The following is a 14,638-nucleotide window of genomic DNA, read 5'->3' on the forward strand; positions in this document are numbered from 1 at the left end:
TTAACTCAAAAACAGATCTATAAGAGAGTTATTTCAAAGAAATATTATATGTTTGCCTTATATTTACTCATATTGGAATCGGTTGACAGACAATATTGCTTGGAAAAAGGTCTGGTTTATACCTAATCAATATTTACAGTAATTACAAACAAAGTCAAAGAGGTATCATTAAAAATTATACATAGGATTTATCCAGTGAAGCATTACCTTGTAAAATTTAAAAATGATATTGACGTTAAATGCACTTTCTGTGACAATTGCCCTGAAACTCTGTTCTGGGACTGCCCATTGGTAAGACCATTTTGGCAAAATATTTGTGATTTTATGGCAAAAAATATATGCTGTTATGGAAAGATGTAGTATTTGGTCATATGGAGGACTGTAGAAACAAGCGCAGCCAGATTTATATATAAAAAAAAACTTTATACACTTAATGGCAAAGTTTCATATTCATAAATGCAAGTTTTCTTTGAATTTGAACATTATATTGACTCTATATGATATTCTTTGAAGCAAAAAGCAGTTAAAACTTTAAAAATTTGTAAACTTTTTGATTTTTTTTTGTAATTTTAATTAAGCCCCCTCTAGTATACCTTTGTTTGTTACATATTTGATGTTATATATCGTATATATTGTTCCACTTTTGATGTATTATAATGTTATTGTTGTTGTTTCGCTTTGTATTTTTTAAATGTATTTGATTATGCTCAATCAGCATAATGAGATTAAATGAGACATACGATGTTTTAAATTAGGCCTATAAAAGATAATAATATCAATAATAATAAAAAGATATATTATGAAATTAGTTACTGACAAACGAAAACCAATAGGTCTACTATACTGCAAAGCAACCCATTAACAAACTCCAGTCCGTAAATACTGTCAAAGTTCACTAGAATCTGCCACACGACGGTCAGAGAGAGCAGTGTGACCGTATCCTTTTACAGTCTGTGTACGCGCATTCCCACTGTGTCCAGATTGCTTCATCTGCTCCCCGGGGTCTCTCCTTCTGTGAGCTGCAGTCCGACCAGTGGTGTGAGTAAAAATGTCACGGTGAGCGCGCGCCATCTAGCTGCTGCTGCAGTCACTGCGGTCCTACTCTACTCCGAGTCATGACTTCAATGAATTCATTTCCATTCATGACAGCATGCAGCAAATATTCTGTGGAGCGCTTCAGCCAAACACATTTTACAATGTGATGTAAGCCTGTAAAAAGTATTTAAAAAGTAAAACATTTAGGGCCTACTTCAGTCATTTTTAGAAGGAAAAAGTCATGATTACATTTTAAAAGTGTTTGCTTACTAAATTAGCTTGTGACATCATTTGACTAATATGTAAATAATAATATATAAAATAATATAATATATAAAATATATTTAAAATAATATATATATATATGTGTGTGTGTGTGTGTGTGTGTTTGTGACCCTGGAGCACAAAGCCAGTCATAAGTCACACGGGTATATTTGCAGCAATAGCCAACAATACATTGTACGGGTCAAAATGATCAATGCCAAAAAAATCATTAGGATATTAAGATCATGTTCCATGAAGATATTTTGTAAATATCCTACTGTAAATATATCAAAATTGTATTTTTGTGAGTGGATATGCATTGCTAAGGACTTCATTTGGACAACTTTAAAGGCGATTTTCTTAATTTTTTTTATTTTTTTATATATATATATATATATATATATATATATGTGTGTGTGTGTGTGTGTGTGTGTGTGTGTGTGTGTGTGTGTGTGACCCTGGAGCACAAAGCCAGTCATAAATCACACGGGTATATTTGTAGCAATAGCCAACAATACATTGTATGGGTCAAAATGATCAATGCCAAAAAACATTAGGATATTAAGTAAAAATCATGTTCCATGAAGATATTTTGTAAATATCCTACTGTAAATATATAAAAATTGTATTTTTGTGAGTGGATATGCATTGCTAAGGACTTCATTTGGACAACTTTAAAGGTGATTTTCTCAATTTTTTTTATTTTTTTGCACCCTCAGATTCCAGATTTTCAAATAGTGTATCTCAGACAAATATATATATATAATCTCAATTTCATAAAATTGACCCTTATGACTGGTTTTGTGGTCCAGGGTCACACACACACACACATATATATATATATATATATATATATATATATTTTACATACGTCACTTGACTAATATGTAAATTATATATAATTTACATATTAGTCAAATGATGTAAAATATATGTAAAATATATTAAAATGTATAAGCAATTCTTGGAAAGAAAGTTCTTTGGTAAAACCCTTATACATTTAAGGTTATGTAATCATGCTGTCTACAGTTGAGAAATAAGTGCTGTGTATTTTTTTTGCCTTCCTTCAATTGTCCTAACTTCCTGTGAACCAAATACTTTTCTGATTGTGAATCACTTCCTGCCTTACACCAGGACCATGTTCAACATGTTCTGCGTAGATCACGTGAATTGTCCAAGGTGAAACCGAATTTTCTAGAACAAAGATCTCAAACATCAACAATATAGTATAAGGTACAGTATAAAGTAGTTTAGATGGAACTGTTATAAATTTGCTACTTTGTCCAGCAGGAGGCACTATATGCTAACTCATATTCATTCACTCATACGCCTCTTCAGGATCATCATTCACATTAAAGTGAAATTGACTTTAAACAACAGCACTTGTCTTTACGTTTTTGTTGTTGTTTATTTAAAATAATTTGTTTAAAAGCATATTTACATTTCCCTTTTCAAGTCTTGTGAATGTATTTCTTTAAACACTGCTATCTGAGGTATCCAATTAAGCTATCAATTCACATCTGATAACAGAATTTGCAAACTGCTACCATTTCTAATAATGTGCAGAGTCATATTTGAATAACTGTCTGCCCTCCACCTATGCAGTTCACGGTATGTGAATATAATGGCTGATGTAGAGAAAAACCAGTGCTTACCTGGAATTGAGGGAGTGTCTGTTTAAGCCTCTCCATCGCTTCTATAAGCCTAACCTGTTCTGAGGACACCGGGTGTGTGTGGCTGGGTTTAGAACATTGACTAAGCAGTATTTCAACCAGCAGAACCACCAAGCTTCTGTCATACAGCTGACGTGGACATAATTACTGCAGAATCATTTTTCTAAGCATTGTAAGCCAAAAAACAAACACTTTTTCCTTTCAATTAAGTTAAATTAAGTGTCTCAGCTTCACTGCCTCATGGGGAAAGACAATTGTGCCTCTTCTCTGGCTCCTTACTGTTCATTTTGAAATTATGTCTCCTTCTTGGCAAGCTGTGGAAGAGAAGAGATTTTTCCCATGGGAAAAATGTGTGCCTCATACAGCAAGTTGCTGCTGTAGCGTTTCTGCATGTCTCTCTGTTACAATTCCCAATCTCAGCACATGCAGTACAGCAGTGCATTATGTAACAAGTAGCACTTTGCAACAAACAGCCAAAGCCAACTCAATAGTAACATAATGCTTTGACATCAAGGGTTCCCAGCAAGTCATAACTCAGTGGAAAGTCTAAAAAAAAGTCTTTTCTCATCTGAGTAGGCAGAGAGCCATAGCCTACCTGTAAATATTCACCCATGCACACACACACACACACACACACACACACATATACACACTCAACATGTTTTTCCAGCCCTTATACAAAGTGTGCCTCTGATGACATAATGGGAGCACTGTATCACTGAACCAACACAAGAGAGCAGATATGTGACAAAACAAGTTCCATCAAAGGATTTTTACATTTATGTTGATATTAATCAATAAAATTTCACTTTTAGGGATTTGATACAACTTTCATTGTATCAAATTTAAAGGGTGAAATGAAATTTCTGTCATTTATTACTCACCCTCATGTTGTTCTACACCCGTAAGACCTTCATTCATCTTCAGAACAAAAATTAAGATATTTTTGATGAAATCCGAGAGGTTTATGACTCATCCATAGACTTACAAGGTCCAGAAAGGTACTAAAGACATCGTTAAAACAGTCTGCAGTGGTTAAAGCGACAAGAACACTTTTTGTGTGCAAAAACAAAACGACTTTGTTCAACAATATCTTCTCTTTTGTGTCATTCTCATACGTTGTTTACATCCAGCACTTCCAGGTTCTGTGTCAGAATGCCGACTCATTATTGGCCGGCTCCTGTGTCAGCATCACACGCATGCGTCGTGCTGGTCACGTGATCAGCTTTGGCCAATACTGAGTCGGCATTCGGACGTAAACGCGGAAGCCTTCACTGTGCTTGTTGGTTAAGAGATTGTTGAATAAAGTTGTTTTTGTTTTGATTTTGCACACAAAAAAAGTATTCTCGTCTCTTCATAAAATTAAGGTTGAACCACTTCAGTCACATGACTGTTTTAACGATGTCTTTAGTGGACCTTGAAAGTGTTGATTATATTGCTGTCTATGGACGAATCATATACCTCTCAGATTTCATCAAAAAATATCTTAATTTGTGTTCTGAAGATGAACGAAGGTCTTATGAGGGTGAGTAATTAATGACAGAATTTTCATTTTTGGGTGAACTAACCCTTTAAAATGATGTCAGGTAAAATGGGTCAGATATGCTTGGAGTGTATTAGTTCTTTAAGATTCTATTCACTGCAAATGGTATAACAGTACACAATAGTAGCCTACTTGAAATGTAGACTGGTCCGAGTTCGCAAACGTGGGAGGTGAAAGGTTTTGGTGGGAAAAAACTTGATGAGTGCCCTAAAATGCTAATTACAAATTTTCATTTATACGAAAAAAAAAAAAAAAAAAAAACCCCAAAAAACCCCCCCCAGATCTGCACAATTGATCTATACAAAAATGACCCTAAATCTTACTACATGTATTATTCTGCCCAACTTTTAATAATAATAATAATGTTTTAGGCTACTTATAAAGTGCTTTTAACAAGCTCAAGGTCGCTTAAACAGCGTATAGCAATAACATATCAACAACTTGTCGTAAATATTAAAAAACAAACAAAAAAAATCTATTACGCAAGTGATCCTCAAACGGTCCGCTCCGCTTGTAAACAAAACTTCATTTCCCACAATGCAAAGCATCAAACGCTACATCAAACAGCTGACTGAGGGTATGGTGAAACCTATGCGAGCGCTTCTCACAAGGCTTCACGGGATATACATACAACGTTTTTGAGGCGGAACAAGCTGACAAGGCGTCCTGTCTTGCTGTCAAACCAGTCCACGAGTATGTTTGAGGAGCATGCTTGAGCTGTGAACTAGTACACAAAAACTTATTTGGAGTAGGACTGTCACCTCCGTTTAGTCTACATGCGTTTACAAACATGTCTTTGGACTAGTGTTTGCTGTAGTTCGAGCTCATGCCCCTAAAGCCGTGCCAATGCCGAGGAATGGATACTAGTGTCTCTGGCAAAGGTGGAAACATGGTAGCAAGTGATGAGGAGCATTTGGACGGGAGGGATGGCAGTAACGCAGGGATGGACGCGCTTCACCAGTGCAAGCTCATCCAGAACTTGATCGAGATCTCCATCTCTAGTCTGAAGGGGCTCCGGACCAAGTGCGCCGCATCTAACGACCTGACCCAACACGAGATACGCGCTTTGGAGGTAACGCAGGAGGATCCTGTTTTTGCCTGTGTGCTTGTCTTAGAAAATCTAGCTTCAGTGCATATAGACAGTGTTCATTCAGATTGTTACATCACACACTGACACTAATGTGATTCAGTATTAGATGATTGATATGCCTAAATAATGATGTTTGCATTGTAGGTGCAAATTCAAATCATCATTTATTTATTTTTTCTTGTCTATTAATACACCAACATCATGAATACTAGGGTCATGGAAACCCCCTCTTGGCTGACATTGCTTCCTGGTTCTTGGGGTATTTATTGAGGTTGCATCTGCCTACCCTATCCTCATGTAAAGTTTTACTTGTGCATTGTTTAGTAGGAAAGTTTTGCACTTGAAAAAAATGCACTTTTGAGAAATAACATGGAGCGGGTCACTCCTTTATATTGAGATCACATGACCAGCCGTGTCATGAAAATAATAATATGTTTACTTTTATATGGTGCTTTACAAAGCACAAATAGAAATTTAAGCCAAACAACAAACACTTTTTGGAATTATTTTGCAGAAAGCCATTGCAGTGGTGTATGAGCATTCTTCCCCGCCGGTTTTTCAATAATGAAGTTGTAAATGCTTTCATAATAGTTGTTTATACTCATCCCCGTGATAATCACTGAAACGGAATACTTTTGCAACAGTCTGTTGTAGATGCGTAAACTATTCAAAGTCCTGAAGCTGATTTAAAAATAAGTTCCATCATGTCAAACAGCTTGTTATCTCAGTTTAGCTCTGCAAACAAAAAGAGCATATGTCAGAGGAGTGTTAGTGCTATTTTTAACCATACCCAGGTATTTTGCAACAGTGGTTAACCCCTCCCACAAAAGTGAACTGAAATCTAAAATTGGCTGAACCTGTGGAACAGTGTCACTTTTAGCCATGGTTGTATTTTTTTAAATGCCAAAACAAGAAGTGGCTTTTCCTTGAATACAAAATTATCTACTTAGTAAGGTCAAGCACCTTCTTCTCTGAATCAAAACATGGCTTTCATGTTCCCTCCCTCATATCCAGACTCAAACTTTTAAATAATCAAGTTGAGCTCGAGGCTTTGTTAAATAAACCATCCAACTTTGAAGATTTTATGATATGGTGCTAGTTCTCACAGACACAAGTAATTGTTACATTGTAGTGGGTTCGGTGACTGTTTTGGAGATACTTATCTACTGGCTGTGTATCTTAGGGAGGTGCTTCAACTATTTCTCATGATTAAATTCAGAAATAGCACTCGTTCAAGTCAGGTCATGTCATGTTTTTTTTTTTTATCTCTTTCATTATTATAAGCCAAGTGCATGAAAGAGAATGAAATACATTTCCTTTGAAACAACAGCAACAATTATATAACCGAGTATGATAATGTGTGGTGGACCAAGGCCACACAGTGAACTGTAATTACAAGCAATGTACAATAAATAGTAAGCAATATGTACCCAAAGTGTTATATACAAACTAAAATGCAGTGCAGACAGTGTCCGATAGACTTGTGTTGCAAGATGAAAACATATATTCAGATTCTAGAGCTCATAAAATGACTGTAATGCGGCAAGGATTGTGCTGAGGTAGAACAATAACAACTAGAGTCAGGAGTATGGGTTGCATTTCTGCATTGGGTGGGGGTGGACGGTACATTTGTTGATTGTCAGTTATCGGATAGTCTGAAAACTTGTGGGAAGAAATGGTTCTTTCGTCTAGTGGTTTTGAACTCCTCAAGGTTCCTCCAGATGGTAGGGGACCCGTATTGATGCTGTGGGCCTTCCCGTTCAGTCATTGATAGCTGAAAGTCCAGTTCCAGTGATGAACTGAGCTATTTTTGCTACCCATGGGAGAGATTTTAAGAGCAGTTAACATACCAGACAGTGATCCAGCAGGTAACTCAGGTAGTCTCTATGACACACCTGTAGAAGCTGTTGAGTTTTCACTGGCCTGTTCACACCAAGAACGATAACTATAAAGATAACGATAAAGATATAGTTCTAAAAATTGTTCTAAAGCATAGCACTGTTCACACCACAGCTATAACTAGGGATGCACCGATGCCATTTTTTAAGGAGCGAGTACGAGTACCAATATATTTTTTTTTTCTGGTACTTGCCGATGCCTATACATTTATTAATTAATTCTTTTTTTTTTTTTTTTTTTTTTGATGTTGCAGTTTTTCAAGCACAGCACAGTGAGACTAATGAATGTAAAACAGCTTCTTTATTATTACTCCAATGAAGAAAGTAATAATTTTTATGTGCTTGTCACAAACTCAAAGAACAAAAATTTCAGTGTCCAATAACCTTCAAAGGGCATAATTATCAATATATATATATAATTGTTATATAAAAAGAAATTTACAAACAAATTACTAACAATACAACAAAAACTATAGAGATACAAATTAAATAAACTTGTTTTTCAGATACAGTATGCTTATTTACCATGTATACATTTATTTAACCTCTTGTTGTTTTATTAACATTAATAGGCTACTGTCCCTTTAAGACCGAATCCATGGATGTAATATCTGACACATATCCTGTTTTCAACCACCTGTTTACGTCAACTTAAGCCATAATCGACTGTATTTACGTGAGATACTCCACACGATGGATATTTTGACAACTATGTGTGCATGTGACCATTCAGGCGCGAAGAGAACTGGGATCGCGCGCTGTCTGAGAGAACTGGGATCGCGCGTGAGATAGAGCGCTTCTGGTCTGTGTCATTCAGCCTATCCCGCCTTCACTAATCGATAACGAATTGTGATTGAAAGCATGCAGTTCGCAATGTGTGTGTTGTCATCATTAATTTTAAAGTATTTTCACCTCTGAGGCTGACATTGTTTCTGCTGCTGCCGCCGGTGTCTCTGTGCACGGACAATTCTGTCAGTCACGTCACGTGAGGTATCGTTTTTGGTATCGGGGGTATTTTTACGAGTATGAGTACAAGTACATGAGCTTGGTATCGGGCACGGGTGCATCCCTGGCTATAACGATATAGAGAAACGATATCATTGGGATCACTTTCAGAACGATTTTTTCCAGCAGTTGAATGATAAAACACTGACAGCCAATCAGAATCCATTCTAATTTAAGTCAAGTCAAGTCACCTTTATTTATATAGCGCGTTTTACAATGCAGATTGTGTCAAAGCAGCTTTACAGTGATAAATGGTGTATAATTTTGGCTGCACAGCAGCTCTTAAAGAAAATGCTGTCAATGTATGCAGATGCAAAGCACTGTTGAATATCAAATGTCAAATGTCAAGTGTCCCCAACTAAGCAAGCCAAAGGCGACAGCGGCAAGGAATCCAAACTCCAACAGGTGACATCAGGTGGCAAATAGGTGTTAAAATGGAGAAAAAAAACCTTGGGAGAAACCAGGCTTAGTCGAGGGGCCAGTTCTCCTCTGGCCAACAGTGCTTTGTTACGATTCAGGTAGCTATCATAAGCCCGATAGGATCGCAACATTCAAAGTATTTATTCCAGTTCAATCCAGTTCATTCCATCGTATTCATCAAGCCGGTATGGACGGTTGTTGAGTAGCTGTGCCACTGGCTGTCGTGTCGATGAAGCCTTCACAATGGATGATCTAGTTGACTCAATCTCTGCTGACACTTCAGGGGTGCGTTGTGGTCGTGTCAAGGCGTAGGTCCTCAATCTCACCTGGATACGGCCTGGATACGGTTGACTACGGTAAACCTCGGGATAAACAGAGAGACTAATATATTAGCGTAGATGCCATTCTTCTTCTGATGTAATGAGTACATCTGGTGTTATAGGAAGTGTTCCCGGTTCCAGCTGACCTAATTTATGCAGCCTAATAATCCTTTAACGGATTTGAAAAAATAAATTGATAATGTGTTATGTGTATGCCAGGTTAAAGAGATGCGTTTTTAGTCTAGATTTAAACTGACAGAGTGTGTCTGCTTCCCGAACAATGCTAGGAAGATTGTTCCAGAGTTTAGGTGCTAAATAGGAGAAGGATCTACCGCCTGCGGTTGATTTTGATATTCTAGGTATTATCAGCTGGCCTGAATTCTGAGATCGCAATAGATGTGAAGGACTATAATGCATTAAGAGCTCTCTCAGGTACTGGGGAGCTAAACCATTTAGTGCTTTGTAAGTAATTAGCAAGATTTTAAAATCTATACGATGTTTAACAGAAAGCCAATGCAGTGTTGACAGAACTGGGCTAATATGGTCATACTTCCTAGTTCTAGTAAGAACTCTAGCTGCTGTAGTTTATTTATCAGGCGAGCGGAACAACCACCCAGTAGAGCGTTACAGTAATCTAGCCTTGAGGTCATGAATGCATGAACTAACTGTTCTGCATTTGTCATTGAGAGCATATGTCGTAGTTTAGATATGTTTTTAAGATGGAAGAATGCAGTTTTACAGATGCTAGAAACATGGCCTTCAAATGAAAGATTGGTATCAAAGAGCACACCCAGGTTCCTAACTGACGACGGAGACTTAACAGAGCAGCCATCAAGTGTTAGACAGTATTCTAGGTTATTACGTGAAGAAGTTTTTGGTCCAAAAATTATAATCTCTGTTTTTTTCTGAATTTAGTAGTAGGAAATTACTGGTCATCCAATTTTTTATATCAGCTATGCATTCCGTTAATTTTGTGAATTGGTAAGTTTCGTCAGGGCGCGAAGAAATATAGAGCTGAGTATCATCAGCGTAACAGTGAAAACTAACGCCATGCTTCCTAATGATATCTCCTAAGGGTAGCATGTACAGAGTGAACAGCAACGGTCCTAGTACTGAGCCTTGTGGTACTCCATATTGAACTTGTGATCGATATGACATCTCTTCGTTTACTACTACAGACTGATAATGGTCAGATAAGTATGATTTAAACCATGACAATGCAATTCCACTAATGCCAACATAATTTTCGAGTCTATTTAAAAGAATATTGTGATCAATAGTGTCAAATGCAGCACTAAGATCCAGTAACACTAACAGAGAGATACAACCACGATCGGATGATAAGAGCAAATCATTAGTAACTCTAATGAGAGCAGTCTCAGTACTATGGTCCGGTCTAAATCCTGACTGGAAATCCTCACAGATACTATTTCTTTCTAAAAAGGAACATAGTTGTGATGATACTACCTTTTCTAGTATTTTTGACAGAAAAGTGAGATTTGAGATTTAAGGGCTCGCGCATTTAAAATGGCAGACGACATTGCGGAGAAGTTAATCGCCGAGGTCCAGAAAACGCCACCACTGTTTGACAAGTCAACCCCTCTTTTCAAGAAAATGGATATATGGAAAACAATCGGTCATTCCCATGGAATAAATGGTGAGAAGTATTAACGATTATGCCAGGCTAGCAAACAGTGTAGCATAAAATTACCTCAGGTACTATCCAGCGCTAGTTTCGACAACACTCTCTTGCTTCCTTTGAAGGTGCAGTGAAAAAGTCTAGCCATTGTTTTTATTCCACTATATTGACTTTGTCAGCTAAATTCACTGTTAGATTAGATCGATTACATTAGCTATTCCAGGGCTCAACACTAAGGATTTTTTCTACTGGCCCGGTCGGGCCAGTGGTTCAAATTTTTACTTGCCCCGCTAAAATTTTCACTTGCCCCACCACAAAAAATTAATAAAGTAAAAGAAAAGAAAATGGGCCTATAAAAAAAGCCTAGTTATTGTTTTTGTTGTTTTTGATACATGTAACCTTAATAAATAGGGTTATGACACCGAAAGCTACTAGATTAACTTGCTTAAATTTTAAATATTGTTAGACAAATAAACAGTAAGTAATAAAATAGTAACAAATAATCAGTCAAATTATGAGTAATAGCAAAAATAAATACAACAGAACAAACATATAAATGAAATAAACAGTGCTTTTCAAGTTTTTCATGTAGGTTTAAACAGGAGATTTTCAGGTACAGAAATTGTAATCTAATGTATAGCTAAAGATTAAACTTTATTAAAGTTAATCAGTCAAGAGCAGTTACAGATGCATAAATAATGTTTTGAAATGTTGGAAATATAAAACGTTAAATGCTGTTATTTGAAATTATTTTAAAAATGAAAATACACTTTTAACATGAAATTAAACCAGCCAGTAGGTGGCAGCAAGTCCCTGTTAATGAGCGAGTCATTGAGATTCAACCGATTCATTCAAACGGCTGATTCATTCAGGAAGTGTTGCTCAGAGACGCAAAACAATTCTGTGTGGACTTTGGAACTATTTTCATTGGCGAAATAGAGCGAAACAGGCGATTTGGTGTCAAAAATGTAAGTCACTTGATATTAAGTTCTTGTTCATTAAACTGTACATTGTATAAAATCAATATCACATTTGTAATCGTGCTGATATTTGGAGAAAAACGGAGCTCTTTGTTTAATATTGGTTAACTATATTAAATTATATAAATATGACAGATATACAGGGTCATTTTTGCTCCTTATCTTGAATTCTGATGCATTCTAAAGGCATTTCAGTAGACTAAGTCACGCAGTGAAAGCGTACACTCTAAATATGCATGCGCACTAGTCTAACCTACTAGACTACGTCACGTAGTAGTGCATACATGCACTCAATGGGTGTGTTGTTGTTTGGTTTTTGTAAAGTGAGGGACATACTCGATAATTTCAGATCATTAAATCAACAATTACGATATCATAGACAATATATATCGCACACCCTACAGCACTGGCCCGATCGGGCAAGTGACAGTTCTGCCTACTGTCTCGAGCGTCGTTCACACTGGCCCCGGGCCATCGGGCAGTCCTTATTGTCGAAGCCTGTATTCACTTGAAACATAGCATGCTGAGGACATCTGCTGGTTAGAGGCGCGTAAATGCAACAAGAACAGCAAAAACATGTTGCACACACTTTGAAACCACAGCGCGTGAGCTTAGAACAAACAGACCGCTATCGTTCGTTGGTGTGGACGCAAATATAGTTATCGTTATAGTTATCGTTCTTGGTGTGAACGGGCCTTAAATCTCCTCTGTAGGAAAGGTGCTGTCAGGTTAAGGAAGATGTGTTCAGGGTCCATGTGTTAAGGTGCACATCTTTGACACTGTTGATGAGCAGTTGACCTCTCCAATCAGATCATTTTGTGATTGTTTTCTTTTCATCAGGCTTTGAGCTGTCTTAACTTTTCTCTGTAGGCCATCTTGTTGATGTCATCAGCTTATGTAATTGCTTTTATGTTTGGATCTTTGGGTCAGCAAGGTGTGTACACAACCCCAGTGACACCGGTGTTGAGAAAGGTTGCCTTTGAAGTCAAGAAACAGCAGGTGGCCATGGCTCTTTTGATACCTGTGGAGAGACGTAGGTCCAGTGTGCACTCTGTTGCCAGATCTGTAAACAGTATTAAAAGCTTTTAGTGGACAGTTGTGGAGGGGTGAGAGAAGACCGAAACAGTATGGCGTCAGGCCTCGGAGAGTGGCTTGACATCCCAAGGGCCGGCTCAAAGTGAGGGACATGGTAACCTGAGTCGCTGCAGTATCCAGGTGGTGGCATGGGATTCCCTACTTTCTCACTTCCTGGACATGCAAGGATACAATTTGCATACCCAGTGAAGAGGTTATCAAAATGTGGCCAGAGGGAACAAACACATCCCTCTCTGAAAGTTTCAATCCAGTCCTACTCCTAGAGAGCCACTTTTCTGCAGAGTACACCTGTCCATGGTTAGAGATCAACAATGGACCTCAACAATGGACTTTAACTTTCTCCAACACACATAATCCTAAAGACCTAGAGTAGCTAGGTAGCTAAACTCTGCAAGAAGGTAACCCTCCGGGAGCAGGATTGGACACCCCTGATTTAAGAAGAAGCGTTCATTCCTTCACACATTGGACCACAGCATTCAGCCAGGGTCTTCGATTGGGTAGTGTGCTGATCAACGCATTTGTTGTTGTAACCTATTACATATACAAATTCCTCCATTTAATTTCCATGGCCTTTTTGAAAATTTCCCAATCGGTGTGACCGAAACAGTTTGGGCAGGGCTTTGTTTTCTCCCTCTGGCCACACTTTGATAACTGTGGTGATCTGTTTTTCCCGACACTCAAAGCAAAGCACAGAGAGATGGTGCTAAATGGCAATTATCGTTTAGATTCCTGTCAGTAAATCTCACTAAATTCCTGTGGATGAACTAACTGTCTCTCTGGCAGCTGAGAATCTCTGGTTAGTGGTTTGTCTTCTCTGGTCATTGGAAAGATTGGTATGTGTTTGTGCTATTGTGGCTGTTCCTATATTTAGTAAGCGTGCTCAATTCACATGCATGTGATTAGTGAGCAAGATTCACCAATCCGAGGGAGGGTTTGTGAAAGTGAATCTGACTCTGCATGATATAACCCTGTAATGCCGCAACTCCACTACACACTTTGGTGTAGACAGAGGTTATCCATCAAAGGGCCGGAGAACAAAAGTGGTGGAAAGTCTAGGCAATGTGTTCTTCCCTCTTTCTGCTTGAACAATAAGCCTGTGAGCGTCAGGCTGAATTGCATTAGGAGTAGGGTTACATCAAGCACTCGGAATAAATTGTGTTTATTGATATTGGAGAAGACAAGCAGTTTGCGTTTTGACATCTTGATGGTGGAACAAAAGAAAATCTTTAGGTTCTTGTTTGATCTAGTAAGGAGAACAGATGCAGTCCTGGACACTAGCAGATGTCCTACAACCATGTGTTACACAATAACCTAAACAACCAGTGAGTGTTACGTTTCTGTCTGGGAGCAGACCCACACTCTCTCCTTGTAAAGATGTCAGGCATTCATATTAACAGCAGTTTGGAGGTCTAGAGGTCACCAAGACGTTGTACTGGTAGGCACTCCTGCTTCACTTCAGTATTCAGTTGTATCTGGAAGCAGATCACCCCAGGTGGACCTCCCAGTGGTGGTTGCCAACATTCATTGAAAATACACGACTATGTCAAGTATCATATATGTTGCATGTGAAATATTCTCAGCTTTAGTTCATTTTGGCTGTTCCATGTATTTAAATTGTATTTTTCTCTATTTGTCTCCACAGATATGCATATGTTGTATTATGTTTGAACTCATTT

The 14,638-nt window shown here is 37.8% G+C and overlaps 1 protein-coding gene across 4 annotated transcripts in view; it reads left to right on the forward strand.

Moving 5' to 3' along the window:
• Window positions 1-5,085: 5,085 nt before the first annotated feature.
• ksr1b (kinase suppressor of ras 1b) overlaps window positions 5,086-14,638 on the forward strand; it is a 47,148-nt gene continuing 37,595 nt past the window's right edge. For 3 of the 4 annotated variants that reach the window (XM_051861410.1, XM_051861411.1, XM_051861412.1), the window contains exon 1: window positions 5,086-5,587. In XM_051861410.1, coding sequence (XP_051717370.1) covers window positions 5,342-5,587 — 246 coding nt within the window. In that variant the 5' untranslated portion in view covers window positions 5,086-5,341. The remainder of the gene's footprint in view (window positions 5,588-14,638) is intronic. The other variant, XM_051861413.1, reaches the window with a different exon arrangement.

The sequence above is a fragment of the Ctenopharyngodon idella genome, chromosome 15 (genome assembly GCF_019924925.1).
Source record: "Ctenopharyngodon idella isolate HZGC_01 chromosome 15, HZGC01, whole genome shotgun sequence".
NCBI lineage: Eukaryota > Metazoa > Chordata > Actinopteri > Cypriniformes > Xenocyprididae > Ctenopharyngodon > Ctenopharyngodon idella.